Here is a 24,675-nt window from a genome sequence, read left to right on the forward strand (position 1 = left end):
TTATTCACCTCTTGCTATTGATAGTTGTTTCTAACTTTTTGTCATGGTTTGAGCCTACTCAGCAGCTAAACGCCACGCAGCCCCTCACCCACCCTCCCCCGACTTGGGAATGTGGAGGGAATCGGAGGGGCAAAGGGAGACTCGCAGGTTGAGATAAAAACAGTTTAGTAACAGAATAATACGGTGACAGTATAAACGGGTAATGTACAATGCAATTCCTTACCACATGCCAACCGACACTCACCTGCTCCCGGCTGGCAATCCCAAACACGCAGATGCTGCGGCCACACTCCCAGAAGTGGCCGCCCCTCCCGGCCCACTCCTGCCTTTATATAGTGAGCACAATGTCACGTGACATGGAATATCAGCCAATCGGGGCCCATCCCTCCAGCTGTGCTCCCCCCGCCCCCGCACACAGGTGAGGGCACTAGGACCTGGGGAGCCCCTGGGGTCTCAGTGTGCTGCAGCACTCCTCCTGCTGCCAAACCAACAGGAATTCTAGTCCAGCCGGAACCAGGACAGTATACACCCCTTATTCCATATCATTTATGTTATCCTCACGTTCCATATTTCAAATATATTCTAATTAATTACTATCCTCTTCCTTGGTCATAGACATGTGCAAACAGATACCATTCCCTCAGTCCATGGGCCATCACTGCAGAATGTATTGTGAGTTCATTTGGTCCATAGCTTCAGGTTCCATCTGTCGGAATAGTCCCTTCAGGCAGGAGGAGCGATGCTCAGTTAGTAGGGCACAGGTGTCCTTGGACCTGGCAGGAGGATGGCATGCAGTCTCTGTTGCAGTTGGAGCTGGTGGCTGATGCATCAGATGCTGTCTGTATTCACAGTCTGCAGCAGTCGCTGGGCATCAGTTGCTGAAACCAGTCCTATTTATGGATCGCTTCACAAGTTTGCATGTCATCCTTGCGCAGGTAATACCATAGGTTCCCCCGTGGTGTATATCATCTTGCTTGAGTAGGGAACCGTTTGCTCCTGAAATACAAATAGGCTCTGTTCCTTGGAAATTTGACAGCATCAGGGTGCATTGGGCACCAGTGTCCACCAGAGCCTTATACTCCTGGGGTCAGATGTGCCAGGCCATTGAATCTACACAATCCAGTAAACACAGTTGTCCCTCTCTTCCACCTGTCTGGAGGCAGGGCCCCTCTAATGCTGCTCATAGTATCCATTATCGATGAAGGGGTTAGTGTGGTCTGTGTGAATCTCAGTCTCATCCTGGTTACTCACTTCTTGTAAGTACGACTCAGAAGTTCTCCTCATAGGATCAGGAGCGAAGTCAACTCTTCTGCGCGGAGACTGGTTAGCGGAGACTGGAGCGGTACTTCTCCTGGAAGAACCTTGTTTTGTAGCCATTCTTCCTTCCAACTCTCGAACCCGCTCTCTTAGAAGGTGGATGGGTTTCCCATCCCGTTTCCTCCTGTCTTCTCCATGGTTGTGCAGGTAGCTGGAGGAGTGCTGCAGCACACTGAGACCCCAGGGGCTCTCTAGGCCCCAGAGCCCTCACCTGTGTGGAAGGAGGGTGGGTGAGCAGCTGCGTGGCATTTAGCTGCTGACCAGGCTCAAACCATGATACTTCACAAAACCACTTTTGTTCTGCAATTTGGAGTTAAGAAACTAGCTATTCTTTGCCTTTTGCTTCTCTAGAACACAACATGAGATTGTTCCCTGCTCTTAAATTTCAGGTTGTTCCCTTTATAGGAGCGACACACTGTGTTTCTCAGGGTTAGCCCCTCGAAGGAGTGTGTAGTGGTATAATATTTGGCAGCCTACAAGGAGCAAATAATTTTTTTATGCTCTAGGAAGTATACCAGAAGGTTTTCCGCATATTACAGGTTTTATTTCTGTGGACATGCATCAGGCAGTGATTCTCTCATATGTCAGTAGACACCACCCAGGACAGCAGAAAAATAGAGAATCGTAAATTCCAGGAATATCATTGAAAGACCATTTTTTGCAACTTCCTTTGTGAAACTAGTTTGCTGTGCCAGTACTGGTCATACAAGGGCCTGGCTTCAGGTTCCATACCCCCAGCAGCTCCAGAAGGCTGCCAGTGCCACACTGCGTGCAGCACTTGGTTTTTGATCTTGCACACTGCACCTCACTCCCAGCCCCAGTTCCATACTTTGTTTCTTATTTTCATTAAGGGACATATTCTTTAAGCTTCAAAGAGCTAGCAGCAATGCAAGTGGTGGTTGTTTTTGATGGTGCCCGTTTGTCAGCATTTCTTACAAGGCAGGAAAGCTCTGCAGTTAGTCCTAGTCCCACATGAAGTAAAGTTGCAAATGGGTGGTGGTAACAAAGTTGGGAAGGGAGAGTAGTGACTGTCAGGAGCATGTGGAGTTTCTGAATGTTTTCTGCTGGCTTCAAGCTCCTTGTATTCTAGGGAGCTAGGGTCTCAGTGCTCCTCTTTTCTGTGTTTGTATGTATGAATGTCTTGCATAAAGATCTTTAAATCAAGTGATTATTTGTAATAGAAGTGTAGATAAGTACATCTTAAAGAAATACACGGAACTTGGTCTTTGAAATTCAAGAAATCCTGGAGTTTAATTTGTTCTGAGCACTTGAAAACAACTAATGTAAGGGTAATGTTAGCTCCAGTCTTTTATCTGTACAGTGAACAGATTGGGAGCTGGGTTGAGGACATCTTCTGTGTGATCGTGATACAAAACATAAATAAAACTTTACAATAACAAGCTTTTTGAAAACATTAAAAACAAGAGTAATTTCTGCTGCTGATAATTTTGCAATAGCTGTGTCATACTTGAGCTGCAGAAGGCTACTACAAAGTTCTGTCAAGACCAATAACACTCAGCAGTTGATGTATAACTTAATATTTCATGTAGTATCAGTTATAGAATTGACGCTAAATACAGAACTAATCTATTTTTGCATGTAATGCGCAATTCAGGTAACGAGACTACATGTTATTCATACAAAGTACTCAGGACACTGTGCTGGTGAAGTATTGCGTTTATTAATGAAACATGCATCTATGAGACCAGTTAGTTATAACTTGCTGCCTTCTGATGCATGTTAATACTTTGCTTATGTCTTCTCCAAACATGGAATTTTGCTATTCCACAATACAGAATAATCACAAATTTGTTTGTATGTTGCTTCTACTTGGATCTGTTTTGTAGAAAAATCCTGATTAAGTGGTATGTGTAACATAAAACAGTGAGGTTTTTTGAATTTGCACAAATATTTGACTTTGAAGCATTTTCTAACTTTATATGTCAAAGTATTTCATACTGTTAGTTTTACTCTATGGTAGCACATTAATGCATATATTTACAGGTGTGGTGGAGTATCTGAAAACAAGTTATCATGATAACTAGTTAGACCTATTTTAGGACAAAAACTTAATATTAAGTGTAAACAGCTGCAAATGTGATTAGAAATATTGTAACACCATAATTTACTTTATTATCTGTTGTTTGCTTTGAGTAAGAAACTGAATGGTCATTTAATAATCAAAAGAGCTGGACACAATGATACTTTTAACTGACAAGGTACTTACTGGTTTTGAGTAAGCTAGGTTTTCATTTTAAAAAGAGGTTTCTGGCTCTTAATGGTTTAGGAAACATACTGTGCGTGAACAAATATGCTGCTGTCCCTGTGGAGTCTGAACAAGGTCCTCCAAAAAAATGTGTAAAGAGAGACCATTTTTTCTCTCAGGTTTGTGATAAGAACTAATGCCATGGATCGAAAATTCTTTGGGAAACTGGAGAAAAAGATTAGATTTAAATAATCAGTGTTGAAAGGTTAATCGCCAATATCTTGGGCAGAAAAACTGGAACAGAACTGTGATGCTTTTAACATTATTAGGTGGGGGTGAAGAGAGAAGAAAGTGGTGAAATAACTTACTTCCAAATGTTGGTTTGAACTAGTGTTGACTAGAAGGCATTCAGGGGAAGTTTAGAGTGCCATGCAAGTTGCTTGAGCAAACAAAATTCATACACATTTAATAAAAAGAAGAAAACTTTTCAAATACCTTTGCATGTTTACATTACTGATAACATTTGAGGAAGAGCTGTGCGTGTCACTGTTCATAGTTGCGTCTTTATTGTTGTTACTTCAGTTACTGTTAAGAAATGCAAAACCAGAATAGTGACTAGTAACAAAACTGTTGCTACACTCAAGAAGCTGCTGGGCACAGCAGCAGATTTGAAGAATAGCACTTGGGAGTTGAGATATGCCAGAATTTGGTTGCACAGGAGACACTAATTAAACGTTGTTTGAGTATCTGCATTGTGTAATTACACAGCTGCATGTTACCTACTTCACAGCACTCCTGCATCCTTTAGGGTGCACAAGAGGGTTTTGTATGTTGGACCACTGCTTTGTGTTTGGGAGTTTACAGCAAATGAGCTGTTAGAGGAATTACAGAAAGAAAGGACGGTCGAGGTGTTGACAGTGGAATTTATTGTAGAACCCTCCTGTCCACTGCTGCAGAGTTCATGTGAACTGCTAGGCATATCACTTCGTCAAGAATTCAAGAGTAGCTCTTAGCTCTTTGTTCCTTATGTTGTGAAGGCCTGATTTGGGTTTTTGGGATCTGAGCATTAACAACTTCAACTGTAGTAACTGAGGGATAGGCTTTGAAAAAACACTTAACTCTAGAAAATCAGATTTTGAAAAATCCATCCTTTGGCATTTCAGATTGGGCAACTGGATTCAGTGGATTTGCAGTTTTAATCTTGACATGCCTTGGTTTCCCACTATTACAAGAGAAGGAAAATACTGTTTAGAAGTGTGGTTAAAGTCAATTAGTTGGTATTTATGCTGCACTGAAATTCTAGAGAGAAATGCCTGCAGAGAAAAGGCAGTGAGAAAATCCAGTCAATGCAAAATTTTTAAAGTGTGTAATAAATAAATAAAGGCTTAGACTGACCAATGATGATGGAGACTTTTATGTTTCTTTACTGAGCAACATATGCCTTAGTACACTGAGTGAGAGGGTATTTTTCAAGAAAGAAATACAGGTGTTAGATTGTATTTTCTATGGATTCTGATCATGAATTGATACTAGCATACATATATTTTAATATCAGAAAGGTTGTGAGTTTTCATGTTTTTTCTTCTTGGAATCACTTGGGCTACTTTCTCCACAGTCTATGATTTGCTTTTATATGAGAATTCCTCTATTGCCCATTTGTCACTGTACAGTGAATTTCATGAGTGTATTCTATCATGATTGTTTTATTTGGAGTTTCTATGAGACTTTCTTTAAAAGTCACCCCATTTTCATTTGGAGACCTGGGTAAAACTACTTTATTAGAATTAAACAGGGAACATTGACAAAGGAGACCATGGGAATGGGATTTCTCCCATTTGCATGTGGGATATGAGGTAGAGATTTTATGTCTTGCCAGAAGGCACTTAGGAAAGTCTCCTAAAGATAGGGATTAGTGGTCTTGTTTGCCATTGCAGTGAGTTTATAGATACAAGTTGATTCTTCTAAGTTTTTGTCTCACTAGGACATTTCAGTGGCATATACTGTTTGGAGCTATCATTTTATAGAGCTATATAATACTTTAAATTTGTTTTTAATTTCACTATTCACATAGATTTCACATGGAATTTCACATTTTTATCAAAATACTGTTGACCTTGTTCCGTGTTTGATTCAGATCATCCCACAGTAATCGCTGAAAAAATCCCGCTGCAGACATAAATTTAAAAAATCACAGGTCTTTCTTCAAGTAAGAAGAAGCAACAGACAAAGGTTTTTTTTTGTGTTTTTTTTTTTTTTTTTTAATCATAACTCTATTTTTTCTCTTACCTGAGGTCAGATTTGGTCTTCCCCTATCACTGCTGCCCCTTCATAGTTCCAGATTCTTTTTGGGAGGCATTGTTTCTTGTCTTGACTGACAGGTGCTGTCTCGAGTAGGATAAATTGCCTTTTTTGCTGGGTCTGTGTGACATGGGGTTTTTGGTAGCAGGGGAAGGGGCTACAGTGGTTGTCCCCTATGAGAAGTTTCTCAAAGTTCCCCCAGCTCCCAGTTGGACCCACCTCTGCACCAAAGCCAAGCTGGCTAATCAGTGACAGTGATTGTGCCTCTGTGATAAAAGATTTAAGAAGAGGAACTTGAGAGGAGGAGTGGGAGTTATGAGGAAGAGTTGTGAAGGAGAACATCTGTGTGAACACTGAGGTCAGTGGAAGAAAGGAGGGGAAGGTGTGCCAGAGCAGAGACCTCCCCCATATCCTGTGGTGAGATGGCAGGCTGCCCCTCTGCCATGCATGGAGGTCCACAGTGGGGCAGAGACCCACCTGCAGCCTGTGGAGGACTCCACATTAGAGCAGGCAGTTGTGTCTGAAGAAGGCTGGGACCCTATGGGAAGAAGTCCCTGTTGTTGTAGTTTGGTGCTGAGAGGGCTACAACATGCAGGGGTGACCCATGCTGGAGCAACTTAGGAACAGCAGCATCCTTTGGGAAGGACTCAAGTTGGAGAAAGTTCATGGAGGACTGTCTCTAGTGAGAGGGAGACCATGCTTGAACAGGGGAAGAATGCAAGGAGTTCTGGTCATGTGTCCCATCCCTCCCTACCACCACCCTGAGGGGAAAGAAGTGGCAGGACTGACTGCACCCCCAATTTCCAAGTCCCCTGTGCTGCTGAGGAGGAGGAGGTAGAGATACTGGGAGCAAAGCTGAGCCTGGGAAGAAGGGAGCGTTGGGGGAAGATGTTTTTAAGATGTGGTAGCACTTCTCACTGTCCTACTCTATCTATTAAGTGGTGGTGTTGTTAGTGTCTGTATTAAATTAATGTTATTTATTTCCCCTAATGAGTCTGTCTTTTGCCCATGACTGTAATGGGTGAGTTTTCCCTCTCTGTCCTTATCTTGATTCATGAGCTTTTTGCTTTATTGTCTCCTTCCCAGTTCTGGGGGAAACTGGGGAATCAGCAGCTGGGTGGTGCTCAGTTGTTCTCTGAGCTCAAACCAGGATACTTTCTTTTTGTCTTCGATCTCTTATCTTTCACGCTCTTACTTCCTTGTCATTGTTCTTCCTTCCCTTTGTGTCCTCCCTCTCTTACTTTCCTCCTTAGAGTGCTCTAAGGTGGGATTTTCAAAAACACCTGGGAAAGTTGTAGACCTGTGTTGGATTCAAGTGCAATAGGAGTTTAATGCCTGCCTCTATAAGCTTCTTTGAAAAACAGAGCTCTAGTGTTTCTTCGTAGCACAACAACCTCTCACTTCAGAAAACAGCTATTGCTGAAAATATTTTTAGGCAGTGGTTTCTCTGACCTATTAGAGATGGATTTGTGTTTTGGTTTTGTTAGACAGGTTGCTTTAGTAGTGAAAATTTTACTTACTAGTCTAGGCTATGACTGGTGAATTCTTTAATTATTTGTTGAGGACAGTCATTGTTTACAAAGCTTTTCAGTAACAGTTGATTTCTAGTGCAAATGGTATGACAAGTCTTTATGTGTAAATAGAAATAGTTTTATACATAGAAGAAATTATCATGAACTAAGGTGACAGATGGGCTGAAGTGGTTTGAGAATATCAATATTTATATTAGGATTGTAATTTTAATTAATTTCTATACACATTTCTGTACCTCTACAGACCAACAGAGTTGCTTTCCAGATGCTTGATAATATGACAGGAACTTTGTGACAGCTTCTGGAAGTAAGCATCTGAGTGTGTGCCTAGAACATTAGAATTACATGGAGGCTGAGTGGAGGCATCCTGGAGGTAGCTGGTTGGAGAGCAGTGCTGTGAGCTGTTAAACAGGGGATATTCTCTGGGTACCTATCTTGAGTATCCTAGCTCCAGCAGCAATAGATCATACAAGATTTTCAAGGTCAGAAATATGTTAAGACATAATAATGTAAAGACTTGTGTGTTTATCAGTATTTTCTGTCCTCAGAATAAATAATTCTGGTAAGAAAAATGTTCAGTTTTACTGTTAATACACTTTTTGCTTTAACTTATCAGTTTGTGTGTGTATTAACAATACGTGCTTAGGAACTGGTGTTCACCTGGAATGAATTTGAAACAGCTGTGAATCTGACTGTAAACCTTTGTTGGTTGGTCTTTCTTTTATGATAGTTAAAATGAAATTAGCTCTGAGGAAATCTGTAGTTTGGGCAAAAAGGCTTGTCGGTTCAGGGTGCCATCACCTCACTTTCAGAAAGCAGAGGTTTGAATCATTGCAAATATTTGCATATACTTTTAATATAGTCAGCAACAATGAGATATGCCTAACACGAATGGTGTGTAGTGTACAGGTATTATGTGTATATCAGTATGCAAGCTGAGGTGTGGATTATCTCTGCAAGTGGAAAATTTCTGTAGTGAGAAGCACCTTGTGATTCACTGATGAAATTGAGTCTTAGAGCAGCTTCACCAAGAGTAATAGTGTGGGAACGTAGGTCACAACGAGATAGGCATAGCTCTGCCACTGCAGTTTCCAAAGTTTCTTCTGACTTTATCTTTTTATTTTCTGAAAGTAAGTAAGGCTACTAAATCCAGCACCTGATTTATGGTGAATATTTTTCATGTGTCCAGAGTAGATTCTCTCTCTAAACATAGCTTTGGAAAATGAGGTAAGATTGGAAAAGAACTCAGGATGCCATTGAAGAAAGGTTTACAAAAGTAAACTATAGAGCATGCAGTCCTTTTTAGATCATGACTAAACTTTTTTCAATCTAGATGTGCATAAGATAACTCAGATGATCTTAATTCCATACCTGTCCCCTGCTATTGTTGGTACTGTTCAGGTAAGATGAAAATGTCACTAAGTGTAATTTGATCTCTGACTGTACAGATAGAAGTTTTTTACTTCTACTGTAAACCAGGACCAATTTTTTGTATTGTTTAGACTTGTATTTTTTAATTATATTAATTAGATACCTCACAGATTTAAGAAGACTGAATAGAAACCGTGCAGAGTGTCTTGACTTAGGAGAAGGTCAGATACATTTTCCAGTTATCTTCTCCCTTGATTATCTTCAATTTTGGAAAACTGCAAAGGTGAATAAACCTTTTTGCCCTCCTGAATGCAGAAAGCACAGATGCTATGATCTACAAGTATCTTCTCCCAGGTTGTTTTGGCATAAGGCCTGTGAATTGCCAGTCAGGATCTGACAGCATACCAAGTGTTCCTTATTCTGGAAGACACTTGTGAGGAGGTGAGAAAACAGCTTGAGATTTTGCTACATAATGAGTGGCTTTGTAAGTGAAGATTCCTTAGAATATAGCCTTTACTTTTTAAGTGAAGATTCCTTAGAATAATTGACTGTTGTTAGTGAAATTTGTAGTGGTAGAGGTTGCTATAGATAAACATTCTTGTGTTATTCCAAACTGCTGTCTGAAGTTTATTTAGACACAAAGGATCTGCAGGATGCAAATTCTCAAGTTTAACTGATGCTGTCACATTTAAAAAATAATATAAATGGACGATTTTAATGTTTTTTGTAGTTTTGTAGTCTGTTATGGTATTATCCAGCTCTTCAGTATTGGAACCAGTTACTGGGAGGTGTCATCCTCACTGTGCCTCAAAGCTCAGTTAATACTCTGTTTTGGGAAGCATTAAGAATTCAAGAAAAGTGACCAGAAAGCTGAAGGAGTGGATTGTTGAGAATTACATGCCAGAATACATTTGTCTAGCCAAGAATTAAATACTTCGGGGTGATAATTGGTTGATGTGCAAGACTTCAGACCCTAGCTCTGAGGAATACCATGATGTATTTTTCTCACAGCAAGTATTTCATATTGGCATCTGATGAATACTCTCTGTAGTGCTTGCATTAAACTTGGTGTTGAGCTTATTCCAAACCTGGTTTTGCTTTCTTCTGATGTCCTTATTCACAAATTAATGTTTTTGAAGAAAGCAGACACTTTCTTAACTTGAGTAATATGACATTACATTAAAGGCCCCTATTTTCATAGTGCTGAGCATTTGGAGATCTTGGCGTTCTATAACAGTTGTAAAGGTCTGTACTGTAGTTTCTTCCAGTTAATCCAGGAACTCTAGAGAAGCTGCTGGGACTCTTGAGGAATGTCTCGGAAATGAGAAACTACAGAGGAAATACTTTGAATGATCTGATGACCTGTATTCAGGGTGAAGCAGGCCTTAGAGGTAAAAAAGACTAAAGAAATTTTATGTAGGTAATAGGGCTGTGAATCCTTTGTTTTCCTATTGCAACAGTTGTAAGGCATCTTCTAATTGTACACAAGAAAAATGGACCTGCTCTTGGCTGTAATGTAAGCTCTAAGTTTCTGTATATGGGTCTGCTAGCTGTACTGAAAGATGTTTGCAAATCCACAGAAAAAGCTTCAAAACTCTGCCTGTAAAACATAGTTTGTGGACAGTATTTCAGGTGCAGTGTCATACCTCTTTTTTTCCTGAAAAATTAATGTAGAATTGTAGACTTTGGGAAGGTTAGAGGTGCTGAATTGGTTCTGAGTTTCACTGTCTGGTGAGAGGTTACCAGTGAAGTAAGTTAACTGCTAGCTCTAGCACATGCAGAAGAGTTTGAAAGGGAAGTAGTTAACATTTGCTGTTTCCTGTAGGAGCAGGTGTGTTGTAACAGGTGATAGAGTGCTCAGAAAACCTGTTAAAATAACAGTTGTCTTAAAATTGTACCAGGAATGTGGACATTGTGTTCTGCTGAATGGGCTGAAGGTCTCTATTCATCCTTGCTCCCCAGTGACAACACCTTGAAGGCTGCCAACGTAAATGGATAGAGTTTCATGCTCATACCCAGCCTCAGTTATGGTATCTGTAGGCTAGAGGGTTGTGCTATTTTTGTGGTAAAACTGGTTGTCTGGTTGACATGCATGCCCAAATCAAACTTGATAATCCAACAGAGTGTGCAGTGAGGCAGTCTTAAAAAAATTTGTGTGTTTAAAGAAGGTGCTAACAACAGAAGATGCAAGTATCAGGGTGAGTGTTTGTGCTCATAAACATCTGAGAACTTGAAATAGTTCAGCAGTTTAGTGGGTGAAAACTACCCTTCTGTGTGGAATGGAATCCAGTGGAAAGTGGAGAACACCGTTTATAACTTGGTCTGAAAATGTAAAGAAAAAGTTTTCAGTGTTACAAATGCACCATTTCTGTGCTTCCAAGATGCAGAAATTTAAGTAAAACTGTGAAAATATTCTGGTATATTCACCTTCCCTGGCTTAATATCTTGGCCTTCTTCAGTAATACCTTTGTATTACAGAACTGAAATTTCTTTTCTGATAGGCAGATCATTTAAAAACCTCTCTCAATGGAGATGTGTCAGATTTGTTTATTCAGTTGATTCTTCCTTTGTCCTTAAAATAGTGTTTCATGCATTTTGTAACTGCAGCATGGCATCTGAGCCTATAGTAAGGCACAGTGAGACCTAATAGGTTTTGTTGCTCCTTTTCCTGGTTTCTTAAATTACAAAGTGAGGTACGTTTTATCTGTTTTGATAAAATGCTATATTATTAGGCATCTGCTTTATTACTGTAGTTCAGCAAATAAAGAAAAGCATCTCTATAAATTGCTCTCTGTGTTCATTTAGAAAATTTTTTTTTTTTTTTTTTGTTAAAGCTCAATTTCCAAATTTTTATAACTCTGAAGAATAAGATTATTTTTTTAGTTGTTCTGTTGTTAAATTAGGTTCTTGTACTAAGTATTCATCTGCAACTGTTCAGACTGCTTTCATATTGGTGTTGCTCCTTTGTGTAGATGCAGTTTTTGAAATGTTTTTGACACTGTTTAATACTGAACGTCTTGTTCTAGAGCAAGGCTGAATGACTCTCTGGCTATTCATAGTGAGGGGCTGCAGAAGGCTTTTGTCTGAAGCAAGGTGATGGGAATTGTGGTACCTGTCTGACTCTTGTGATGTGAATCAGAGTGCTTGGCAATTTTCTTTGTTAAAATTTAATATGAGGATTTGAGAGATCTGAGTTTTGTCAGGATAGAACAAAAATCTAATTTTATGGTCTTTATTCTGCCTTTTAGTGTTTCTACCTGCAACAAAACAGTTACATTGAAACTGCAGTTACTGTTTTGTTCAGTCCTTGTTTCTACCTCCAACTGAAAATAGGTGCTCTAAATTTTGACATTAGTGTCTTCATTTCTATAGAGTCAAAAATAGAGATTATTTTTTTATCTTTGAAATTGTAGGTGGCTGCTTTCAGTTCTAGGAATAAAAATGGATTCTCAAAATGGATTCTCCCTTCCCTTAAATTTCTTAATATGATTGGGATTTTATGGCAAAATAGTGAAGCTGATAAACTTACGTTTCATGTTTTCTACAGTAAATAGGTCCCTTGTTATCTGGCTTGACAGATTTGTACTTTATTTTTTCATACTTGTTCCAAGCGATGCTTTCATTTTTAGTGTGTTGGATTAGAAATACAACTGTGTAGTGTTTTTCCTGAGAATCAGGTTTACTTTGAGGACAGATTTGAACAGAAATATTTTTTAAAGCAGTTTTTCCTAAATAAGGAGTCTTAAGAGAGTGAGCTAATTCCAGTAAAAAGACTAAGTACTGAAGATTCATAACTGTGATCTCTAGATCAGTGATGGCTTTTAGTATTCAGTGAAGGAAAGCTATTTAGGAAAATGATCTGACTCATTATTTTCCAATAGCTAGGGTGGTTAGGAAATTATTCTGAAAAGTAAGCTGGATGTTTGCGTAAAGGACGGTTAGGACTGTCAGATAAGTGTTCAGAAGGCAGTATTCTGATACTCGGTGGTTCTTTATGCATATGTGGTATAAGAGGAGAGGAAAAAAGAAATGACAAGTAATAAAATTAAATTAAATTAAACTCTTCCAGATGAGAGGAAGAAAGGTAGGCATTTGGTATGGCTGGCAAATGACTGGGTTGCCAATCCAGAGAATGTATGAGCAATTAGTAAAGAAGTATGTGTCATGGAGAATCAGAAACGGGACAGGAATGGAACAAACTCAAAATCTGACTGAAGTAGGCATGAAACCTTTTTTGCTTTAGGCTACAGCATTTCCCACAGCACTTTTCTGGTATAGCTTTCACATCATAAGTTATTGTAGTTTCTGCCGGCATGTTATCAGCCTGAGAAGCTGCTCTCTCTAACAAAGAGTGGGTGTAAAAGTGGTTGCCAAGGCAGTCTGTTTATGTTCATAGTAAGAAAAATGCCTGAGAAAGCCCAGGGTAGAACATTGCTACTACTTTAATGATTATGCTGTAGGTTTTAACCTCCTATTGCCTCTTTTAAAAATAAATTTACATTATCATCCTGTCTTGTGTTTAGAGAAACTCAGTATATTTTACAAGTTCCTAGCCCTCTTGTGGTATTAAGGAAAAATAAAATCCTTTTATGACATTGTGGTGCTATTAAAAATGGTGATCTTGAAGGTAGGCTGTAAGCTTGAAAGTGTTCTACTCCTCTGTAAATTCACTTGGGTGATAGGAGGGAATCTAGGTACATCTGCCTGCTGTGTATCAGACTTCGCTGCTTTCTTTAGTGAAGAGGAGAACCACTTGTTCTTTCCCTCCCTCTCCCAGCTGCTTTCTGGATGTGTTTTCCTGACATGAAACGTCCAGACCACTTTGTGCAAGTCTTTACTGTAAGTCTCAGTTGTTGTGAGACATATTGTAATCACAAGGCATTACTGTGAGAACTGGAACACTTGCTACGTGAAACTTTTTTGTCTTTTGCTTCTAGCTCTGTGGTTGCCCAGCCAGTGCTGACTGCTTTCTGCATTATTGCCTGCGCCAAATTTTACTTCTCTGTGCTGTATGGGAGAAAAGCTTGACACATTTGCCTCTTTATGGAATGTTTAAGAATAAGAGGGTCAGAAGTGAGTGATAGTGTAAAAGGAAGTAAAGCTGAGTGTGTATTCCAGACACCAGAGCTATGCATAGGGTGTACCTCAATAGGGTGTTTGATTTCTGCTAAGATTTTTGCAAAGGTAAGAATTTACAAGGAAAACTAATTAATCTTCCCTCTGCCAGGTGTTGAGTACTTATGTTTTTCTCTTATCTGCCTGAAACAGTGGGTCATAGAAAAAGGAGTTAAGACTACTGAGTGTTCAATCACTTTAACTTTTTGCGCTCAGTTGAGCCATACTTCTCAGTTCTCTCTCATGCCTGATTGGACATGTGTCTTGTTCTCTCCTTCTTTGTTTTGCCTTTTTTTGTCACTATTATTCTTCAGTTTCTCTGAACACTGTAAACCAAAATATGCAAAGATTTATATTCTGATAGACTACCTCTTAATTTTTGCAGGTTCCAACAGAGATATACTAGTTCTTTGGTTTAATTTCTCTTTAGGATTTTTTCAGTGTTTCTTCATGTTTCTTACATCTATAAAACCTGTTTGTGTGTGATGTTCCCCTTACTCTGCGCAGAACTCTTCCAGTTGGTGTTTACCTCAGTTGCTGATTTCTGTTGTCTATTTACTCTTGAAAGAAACTTGGGGACCTGGTCCTGTCCCATTAAATGAGAAACTTTGCCATGGATTTTACTAGATACAGGATTTAGCCCAGTGCTGTTAGTGTTATTTTCTTGCCCTGCCACTGTTCACAGCTTCCTCAGTTTGAGTATTTTTCTGTTAATAGAATTCACATGCTCTTTGCCATTTTCCAGATTAACAGAGTTGTTAAATAAGATCACGTCTGGTCACAGTTCCCTATGCTGCCACATTATAAACTTTCTGCACTCTGATAAATGTGTTGCAATTTGTTCAGTTTTAATGTATTTACAGTGCTTTAGCAGGCTTTCATGTTTTGATGGTCAAATTAAATTGTATTAATTGAATGATAAGAAGCATGTGAGACAAAGGGTCAAATGCTAAATTAGAAATCCAAATCTGCTAGATCAGAAATCCTTGCAATATCTACTGTTTCTGGTTCTACTTTAAAAGTCTTACACATCTGGCAAAACCTTTCACTATGAATCAGTTCTCATGGTAGATTAAGAATTCTGCTGATTTCTAAATGCTTAGATGTGTTAAATGTAATACTTTATTCTGAGAAGATATTTGACATTTTTTTGTTGAAAATATAGAAGTCTGTGGTACTCTCAGTGAAAACATCTTTGTGCTGTAGGAGGCCAGGACTTAAAACTGTAACCTAGTTTTCCCTGTCTGAATTAAGAAAACAACTAGTGCAGAGTCTGATCAAGGTATGAAGCCCAGAAAACTATCAGTAAGTATTTAATTTTGCTTTTTTGGGCTAATATATCTGTAGAAGGTGGTTTGTTTCTGTTTTGTGGTGTTTGTAGTAACTTGTAAAAGTAATAAAACAGAGAATAGAAGGCATAGTAAATATTATTCTGGGAGGTTTCAAATGTAAGAGCTCTGCTCCAATACATGTGGATTCCACATTTATATTTTGCTAAATGAAAGTCCTTAGAAACAGGGTAGGCTAGTTAAAAAATGTGTTTTGAGAATTGGTCTCCTACAACTGCTTTCTCAAATCATCTGGATAATTTTTCCAGCATTCCTATGAACTTGTTAAAATCCTTTTTTCATTCATGCTTGCTCTCTATATTTTGGCACAGGGATGTGCATTATTTTGTCTGTCTTTTCCTCTTCAATGTAGACAAGCTTGTTCTGTAGGATAGAGGATGGGAAGGTATTCTACCTAGCTTTTCAGGAAACTGTTTGTTTTTTCATATCATAGACTGTATAGTGATTCTTGGTAAAATGGTGTCTAGATAGTAAGTACCGAGTTTTCAGCAGGCACTAGAGCAGTTTCTGGCTTGTGTGTGGTGTCCCAGCAGTATATTTAGAGAGATGAAGGAATCTGCAGATAAGTATGTAAAATGTTTACCAAGAAAGTGATTGCTCTTTTTATTGTGTAACGAGAATATGTTTAATATTGACAAGAACTTCTTGAGGTTACATGTGTGTGTGCTCTTGTACAGAACCTATTTTGGCCTATTTCAGGTCAGAATAAAAAAATAAGCAATATTTAAAACATCTTACAGAAGTGTTTATATAGTATCTCCTTTTTCTGTGATTTGGTACTTGGTCAAATGAATTTCACAATTTTTGCACAGTGGTCAGTAAATTCGTATTGATTTTTTATTTTGTCGGATTTTTTTTTTTCTTTTTTTGAGAAGCTGATATTTAAAAGAAAGTTGCATACATAGGGTTTGAGTTTGCTGTTATGTCATCCATCTGGGGTTTTAAGAAAAAAGCTTCCCTCTTTCAGCCAGTTTCAGCTAAGGTGGTAGTGAAACCACCAATGTTTCTGGTATCTCTTACTAAAAATGAAAATGTTCACTTGGTGTTTATATTTGCTTTGTTGGTGGCAAAGTTGTTCTCGGACCTGATAATTAAATGTCATTGGTGTCATGGTATGCCTTCTACTGGACAATATGATCGGTACATATAAGATATGTAGAACCTGCATGCAAGAGCAGTAAATCCGAAAGTAAGACTTCTTAGGAATTTTTTTATTAGCCTGTGAAAGAACTACAGATACTTTGTTAGTATTTCAGTATGTTTTTCGGAGGAGTAAAACCAGCCCTGCTTGTTATGTTTAGATATTCTGGCCTTCCTCTCAAAGTTGGATCTGGAGAAGAGATGTTAAGTGACTTGTTCAGTATTCAGTTAATTTTTGATGGTGTTTTAGGGAAATATAAATGGTTGTAATGGTGGTCTTGTTATTTGGCTCATTTTAGTACTACGTTATTAAAATAATCTGTGTAATGAAATAGAAATGGCTGGACTGATTTAAAAAGGTTACAAGTTCTAGTTTGGAAGCAGAACAGTGAAGCTAACTAGCACCACTTTATTTCATCCTTTACACATAGGATGTAAGGTAAGTTTAATTGCCAGGCCAGATACTGGTTTGTGTCTCCACCCTGACTGCATTGGGGCACAGGATTGCTCTGGGGATTAAATAGACACATGTATTCTGTTGCACAGCTGAAATACAGATATTAGGTGGTTAAATGTGTGAGGTTCTTGTTGTGTTGTCAGAATTGGACAGCATGACAAGTGAATGAACTGAGGAATTCCAGAGGGAAGGACAGTTTGATGGGCAAGGCAGGTGGCTGTTGCTGTGGTGAGCCATCCTTCTCTTTCTCTCTCTCTCTTTCCCTCTCTCTCTCTCTCTCCTGCATGATTCCTGCATAGTTCTGGGTGTGTTTTGCAGTGCTTACTCATTACTTGTTCCTGATGCCCTAGATGGCTATAACTGTTCTGTGTTTAACTTCCACAACTTGGGATGCAAAAGCAAAAATGGAAAAACTCCTCTTGGTAGCAGTCTGACTGATGCTCATGTGTTAGAACCAAGGCTGGAACTTGCTGGGCCAGCTGTACTGCTTGATTCTTTCTTTTTAAACCAGCTCTAAACACATACCAGACACTGTGCAAGTGGATTTCATGAAACTTGTTGACAACAGGGAGATGACAAGATTGAGGGGTCTGTTTCCACTCCAGACTCTGGAGGGGAAGGAGGAGTACTGTTCAGAAAACAAAAGCCTTTTTTGCCTTACTGGTCTAACATAGCCCTGATTTCCTCCCTTTCCGATCCCAAGTCAACATCATCTCTGCCTGCAGCTTCAATCCTACTAATACTTTTTACAGACACAGTAGTATGGTTGCTGCTTCTTCCACTCTGCTATAGAAGATACTGCATGTTCAGCCCTGTTGCATACAGGATGTGTGAGGGGATGGAACATTTTTAGCGGCTTCAGGGATATGGTGTGTGAATTGTCTGTTCAGCACTTGGAGCTGCAAGGGTGATGGAGTGTGCTCTGTGTAGTAGGTCTCCATGATGTTTGTTTTCAACACCTGCTTTAGTAAACATGAGAAAAAAGAGACAGAAATCAAATTTCTATGGTTTGTCTGAATTTCTGGTGAAATTTTCACAAAACCAACATTTCTGTTCCTAGAAATTAACCTCTCAAATTAGGTAGCAATCTGCATTAAGAGATGAGGCTAAGTAAGAAACATTTGTCTTTTTTTATGTTATCAAATGACATATATTTTCCTATCTTCAGTCTTAGAAACAGCTGAACCACTTAAGTAGAATGTCTTGCTTTAAGGCCTGAGGTTGTCATGGCATGTAGATTGTCAATGTCAAGCGAATTTATTAAAAAAACCAACCAAACAAAAAAAAAAACAAACAGCAAAACCAAATGAAAGAGCATCTTACACTGACATATATCAGATTCATATTAAAAGTAGTGTTACGTATGATCTTCAGAATATAAAAATAAAATGCATCATACAGGTTGCAACCTTGTATACCACAAAAGCAGCAGCACAACTTTTAAATTTTCACCTGCATGCTTAAATTGGGGTTTTTGAAAGGTAGAAACCTTAAAGTTTCTCCAGTCCCCTTGAAATTCAGTGGTACTCTTGTATATACTTCTGCCAGTCTGAGAAGGGTGAACCTGTTCAGTACTTCCAGTAAGGTACTGGCCCTTTCATTCTGGAGAAGAAATCACTGATAGGTTAATTCTGTTTTTATGTTGGTCATTAAAGAAATCCAGTCATCCTCACTCTGAGCACTGATGAATTAAAAACAGTACCTGAATTACAGATTTTAAGGTTGGGTTTTGGACATTTAGCGGCTGACAGGAATGTTAAATGCTGGAACTTCCAATGTGTTGCTAAAATGAGAGTTTAATTATCAGATGTAGCACAAGGATTAAATACTTCTTTCAGACACTAAATGTTGCTGTCATCATTTTTCAAATAGTTCAGATGCAGGCTTCATTGGGTTTTAAATGTTTTCTAGTGATTAGTTGTCCTGGGTTTGAGGCTCAAACCACGACATTAGTGGATGACAATTCCTCTGAAACTTGTAAAAATTAAGTGCTACATCTAAAGTCTTAATAAAGTTTAGCAGTTTACATCATTTGAGGCAGGAACATACTCCAGTGTCTCTATATAGCTTATCTTTGACCATATGTTCTTCATAGGAAAAAAGACCTGCTGAGTTCTCCACAGATTCTCAGGTCATTTTTACCTGGGCCAGATTATTGGGTTTTTAATATTACTCTGATTGCCCATACTATCTGAGGAGGCCAAGTGGGGAAAAACACATTTGCTCCGTTACAAATGCTTGTCTATCCAAGGCAGTAATGGCTTGGGACATTAAAGGCACTTTAACTGATGTTATACCTTAGCTTTGCTTGTAATTGTAAAGACAAAGTAATCCTGATGTATGTAGTATCTGAACCACATGTCTGTCCACCTTTACTCTCTTTGTTATGAAATCAGAATATGTGCTCCCTGTGGTCTTGGTTAAGTCCAGGAGAAGTTTCTGTAGTTAATTTCTTGTAAGAGCAAATTATATTTGGCTATCAGGATCAAAGTATGAAAGGTATTGAGAAGGGGGTGATTTTGGGGTTGTTTTTGGTTTTTTTTTGTAAACATCACTGTTCAATATATACATCCTGAACATATATATACCACTGAACATGTAAAATACATATAATGAACACGTATATATCACTGTACATATAAGATGCTTGCGTAGTATCTTCCCTGAAGTCATTGGCCTGGATTTACATGAAGCTGTGGGATGACTTGACATAAAAGTAGCAAGACTTTTATGTTGAAGGGGTAAAACATACTTTATTAATGGCATTGATAGGTATCTCCTGACTTATTTCACTCAAAATGTGAAGCTGGAAAGACTGAGACTGTCGATACTGTGAGGGAATAATGCTGAAGAAACTTTCAAACCTTGAAGTTTGATAATTAAAGGTAAAGTGAACCAAAACTCCTTAGGGTTTTAGCGCAATGCTACCCTCTAGTGGAACAGTGTTGCATTGAAAAAAAAAAAAAACAACACTGACAGTGAGCAGCAAGGTTTTACTTAGATGTGATGTTATGCAGTATATGTGGGTACTTGTATAGCAATAACAAAATAGAAGAAAATATGAGAAGGCCACCTCTATAATGAACATGTAATCTGTAAATAAAACGAGTATTACTCTGATCGTTCAAAATCATTGTTTTGCAAAAGGTGAATCAGAAGTTCTAATTGAATAACAATTCCTTTGCGTTTAGTAGGATTTCATTCAAGGATTCTTTTAAAAGAAGTCACTGGCTTTTTGTGCAAATCAGAAATGTATGCTGAGAATCTAAATCCTTGTTACACATTGTTCAGTCTCTTCAGTTGATTGTTTGCTTTTGTTCCCTGTTTCAAAGTATACCCCTTCAGACCATGTTTTCTTCTCAAAATATGTGATTATTATGGATGCATCCAGTTTAATCTGACATTGAATCTGCAACATAACTGCTGTATTTGCAAATGTAAGGTAAATACAGGGAAACATTGGATAGGCATCTAGTGGAAGACATGTTGTGCTGACAGAAATGTTATCTTTGAGAGTTTGGGGTTTGCAGGGAAAATAAAGGAACTTTTGAAATTTCAGTTGATGTAAAGATTTAAGTAAAGAAAATTTTAAAACAAAATCAAAACTTTGATACGGAAGTAAGTGTTTACTATAATGGAAAGAATGGGGTGGGAAGAGACTATTTGCCTGGGTATTTCAATTTCCAGATCCCAGGTTAGATAATGGGTGAGGTTTTGGCAGCCAAGTAATAGACTTGAAGAACAGGAAGAACTGTAACACACCTTACTTTGGTGAGACTGTTGTAAAAAGGGAAGAATATGTGATGTAACTTCTGGAAAATAGGTACTACTGGATTCAGGGGGAGGTCTGGGGATATAAGCATAGGTTTAGCTCCCAAACTGAGGCTTTTAATTTACTTATTTTCCCTTTTGTGGTTTTCATTCTCTGCTACACAAAAGGATATAAAAGTAGCACAGTACATTCCCTGCTGTCAGCCTGTTTCTTGAAGGGGAGGATGTGGTAGTTGTGGCAAAATCCTAACCTTGAGATGTAGAAAGCATGCTGTCTCTAACTTTGTTATTCTCTTGGTCTGGCTTCACCAGCCTCAGTGATGTGTTACGCTAATATTAGCTTTTCTGTTTGAATCCAGTTGTCGACTTTCTGGTAGTTGATCATAAAACCCCAAATTAATTTGTCTGAAGATGCTGTTCTACATTTCCACTGGGAATGTTCGTAAGTTTTAAATGCAAACCTTATGTTGTGATTTATGTTTATGGCTGAATTTCTACAAAGGTAACATCACAAAGTGTATGGGTCTGCAGTTTGGAATGATATGGAGAAGCATTGGCATGAAGAAAATGTGTAAATGAAAAAACTTATTAAAAACATGGCTGTCTGCAAGTAGGACCATATGAGAGAACATGTGACAGGAGGAGATTGACTGTTGCAAAGAGGCTTACATCTGCATTAAATCAGCTGTTCTGAGCTTAAAGGAAAAAAGTACGGAAAATAGAACCTACTGGAGAACCATGGCTTACTACTTCAGCTGGAAAGCTGTTAGTGTCTGGCATAGTCTCTAGGTTAAACTAGTCTGCTTATTTGTGATGTCTAACTTGCTGATCAGCTATTTTCTAGAAGGTTTAGTAAGCAACAAAAAGACAAGCAGTGTTGCCAATAACTGATGTTTTGTGTATAGCATGCATTGTCGGGGAGATAGGTTGCTGCATAGATAAAATTTTGTAGATCTCTATATGGGAAAAACAAACAAACTGAAGCAACTAAATTCATTCTACAGAGTTAACAAACAAGTGTTCTCAGAAGGTAGGTCACTCAGCATCCAAAACATCAAATACTGTTACAGATTCTTCAGAGTTAATGGATGAAACTTCAGAGACGAGCATGTCAAGTGAGAAAGATTTCAAAAAGGAGCAACTTTGAAGATGGTAACAGGGCCATCCTCAAAATGTGTTTTTTTGAGGCTATTAATGAAGATTCTTGAAATATTTTATTCTGATACACTATTCCATGTAGAGTGATGCTTTCAAAGTAGATACTGAATGAGGCAACTAAAGAAGTAGACTCAGTATTTGTATAAGCATGGTGGTTAGACATTAGAAACAACTAGATAATGCCTTAAGCTATCCCTCTAGGTAAAGAAACTAAAGGAAAAAGTTATAACTGTCCACTGTTCATCTAAATGTGATGATGCAATTGTTTGAACAAGTAGCAGAGATCTAAAAGAAATTGCTTGATGTTGCATTCCTGCGTTGTGTGGTAAAGCTGCTGTTCAGATGCTACAGGGTAGAGTAGCACGACTGAAAGTGCAGAAAAATTTCTATAATTAAGACCAGTACTCTAGCACTTGGGCTTAAAAAACAGGTAGGTGGTAATGTAGCTTTTTTATTCTAGCATTTTTATTTCTCTAAAGTTGTGTGTGCTTGTACCAAGCTATGAAGAACGTGTCTTAGCTGATGCTGAAAGAGGATGGTGATCAAAATCCTGCCTTAACTGTATACGCTAGTTTCTTTCCTGGAGGCCCTTGGTTTGCTGCTGCAATTGAAGGAGGTTTGTGTTAGATTTGACAGATTGCAAGGTGATGACAGTTCGGCACTTAACCAAGTAACCAAGAGAGAACTGAAGCCACACAGAGAAGAATTAAAACCTTTGGAAGCTGTAAAGCCTTTTTGTGACCTAGGCTGTGTGACTACCTTACAGTGCAAAGATCGAGCATGAGAAGGAAATGGGGTGAACTGATGCATCCTAAATTCAAAAAACACCTTAACTTTTTTTCTGTTATTTAAAATGGAAAAAGGTCCTGATTTCTACTCCGTGCATAATGTCAGGGATGGTTATGGCGTTCTTCAGAATTAAAGTATTAGGAAGTGTGAAGGTAAAGGCCGAAAAGGTAGATTTTTGCCAGTGGTTTGTTTGCTTATTGTTGTTTTTTCATACAGTTTGCCTTTTAAGTTTGCCTCAAGATTCCAAACTGAACAGTCAAAATAGCTGTCAGTAATACCAAGTAAAGGTGCCTGTAGGAATGTGTATCTGAAGATTTTATAATTTAACCTATTATTATTTCAGGTGCTTATCTTTGCCTTATTTTACTCCAAGAATTCAAGATTCTGATTTCGGGAGGACGGTGTCTTTTAAATATATAAATACACTTAAAGATTGAGTCTTGTCAGCTGCACGTGTCAGAGACGGCTGGCTCCTTTATGAGAGGCAATAGCAACAAATCTGCCTCAAAAAAAATGTATTTATTGCTGTTTTAAAGCAATTGTTTTTTTTTGTTTACAGGTGTCAGCTGTGATGCATGTTTAAAAGGAAATTTTAGAGGTCGCCGATATAAGTGTTTAATTTGCTACGATTACGACCTGTGTGCAACTTGTTATGAAAGTGGTGCAACAACGACAAGGCATACAACTGATCATCCAATGCAGTGCATACTAACAAGAGTAGATTTTGGTAAGTGGTCATTTCAAACTCTAGTAATTTATTGATATTTTGTGTTTACAAATATAATATGAATTTTCAAGTTTGTACTTGATTAGTCGCTCCCCCTGTTAGTACACTGATAATAAGAGCAGGTTCTTGTCTTATAGGAAACAGGCATGTTTTCACTGATTTCAGCATAGAAGAACTGATTTATGTTTCTTTTTAATTGGTGCATATAAATTTTTAAATCTCTTTTATTCTGATCTGATAACAGCAGGTTATCAAACTAATAAATATAGTTAATACCAATGACTAGTTCTAATTAACTTTCAGTTCAGACGATGTGGCAACCTTCTCGCCCCAGTATACTTTATGTAAGTGCCACAGTGTACAAGCAGAAAAATTCTGGTGAGATTTTTTAGGAATATTGTTCACTGGTGGCTTATGTGGGACTCTAAGTACAGCAGGAGCATTGATGAGCTATACTGAGTATAAAAATGCTAGTCCTTGCCACTAATCTTAGTCTTGGAAGTCCTTTGAAGATCTAGTAATGTAAGAATTACTTCTAAATGTAAAGCCATGCCAATACTTAAAAAATAATTGTTCTTGTCTTCTATCCTGCTGTTTGCTTCTATTGCATCATATTTGTGACAGGTTGTAACTTACAAGATACTTCTGTGACAAATCACTGCTCTAGGATGTTGCTGATGGTAGATACAAATTTTGTTTTTGTTAAGCCCATGGAGCTAGCATTTTAATATTTTTTTTTTAGCAATTCTTGCTGTACTCTACGTTTTGAGTTCTTTAAATACAATGAATTCTTAAAAACTGAAGTCTTAAGAATTTTAAATTACTACTTTAACTTTTTGACTAAAACAGGAGTAAAATCTACTTCTTTATTGCTTTAAAGATTAGAGAATAGCTATGAATATACACATGCAGTTGGTTTCTCAAAACAGCCTTTGAATGAAGATGCCTTTCATTTTCTTGTCTGGTCATGACTTCAAAAATCCAGGCCCTGGGAATCCAGGGTTTGGAAGGAGATAATTCAGTGCATTATTAAAAATGCATGCTACCATTTTAGTGTGTGTATGTTTCTTCTTGGGCTTCTTTTTTTTGTCTCACTAATGAGGTAAAATTCTCTGTGCACGATATGTTAGTTTTGAATTCTGGTCACTATTTGAGATGCTCAGTTCAAACTTAGCCCCTTAGCAACAGTTATTCTTGGATGTTACACGTGTGCTAAAAGGACAGCATTGCTGTAAACATTAAATGCTTGTAATAGTTAGGAGGACTGAAACATGCTTGCTATGAAGCCTTAAGCTAACATTAAATGCCAAAGCTTTCAACATACTACAATGAGGAAAATTGTTATAAACAATATTCTCCTAAGAGCTGCCTGTCATCAGAACTTGAGAATGCTTCTTGCATCTTGGATATCTCTCTTTTGAAAGTCTTTGATAAACATATATTTT

The 24,675-nt window shown here is 38.1% G+C and overlaps 1 protein-coding gene across 1 annotated transcript in view; it reads left to right on the top strand.

Moving 5' to 3' along the window:
• Positions 1-24,675, top strand: part of KCMF1 (potassium channel modulatory factor 1) — a 66,246-nt gene that overhangs the window by 3,390 nt on the left and 38,181 nt on the right. The window contains exon 2 of the mRNA XM_042787886.1: positions 23,063-23,230. Within this exon, the coding sequence (XP_042643820.1) occupies positions 23,063-23,230 (168 nt within the window). The remainder of the gene's footprint in view (positions 1-23,062; positions 23,231-24,675) is intronic.

Source organism: Tyto alba, unplaced genomic scaffold (genome assembly GCF_018691265.1).
Source record: "Tyto alba isolate M040663 unplaced genomic scaffold, T.alba_DEE_v4.0 Super-Scaffold_13, whole genome shotgun sequence".
Taxonomy (NCBI): domain Eukaryota; kingdom Metazoa; phylum Chordata; class Aves; order Strigiformes; family Tytonidae; genus Tyto; species Tyto alba.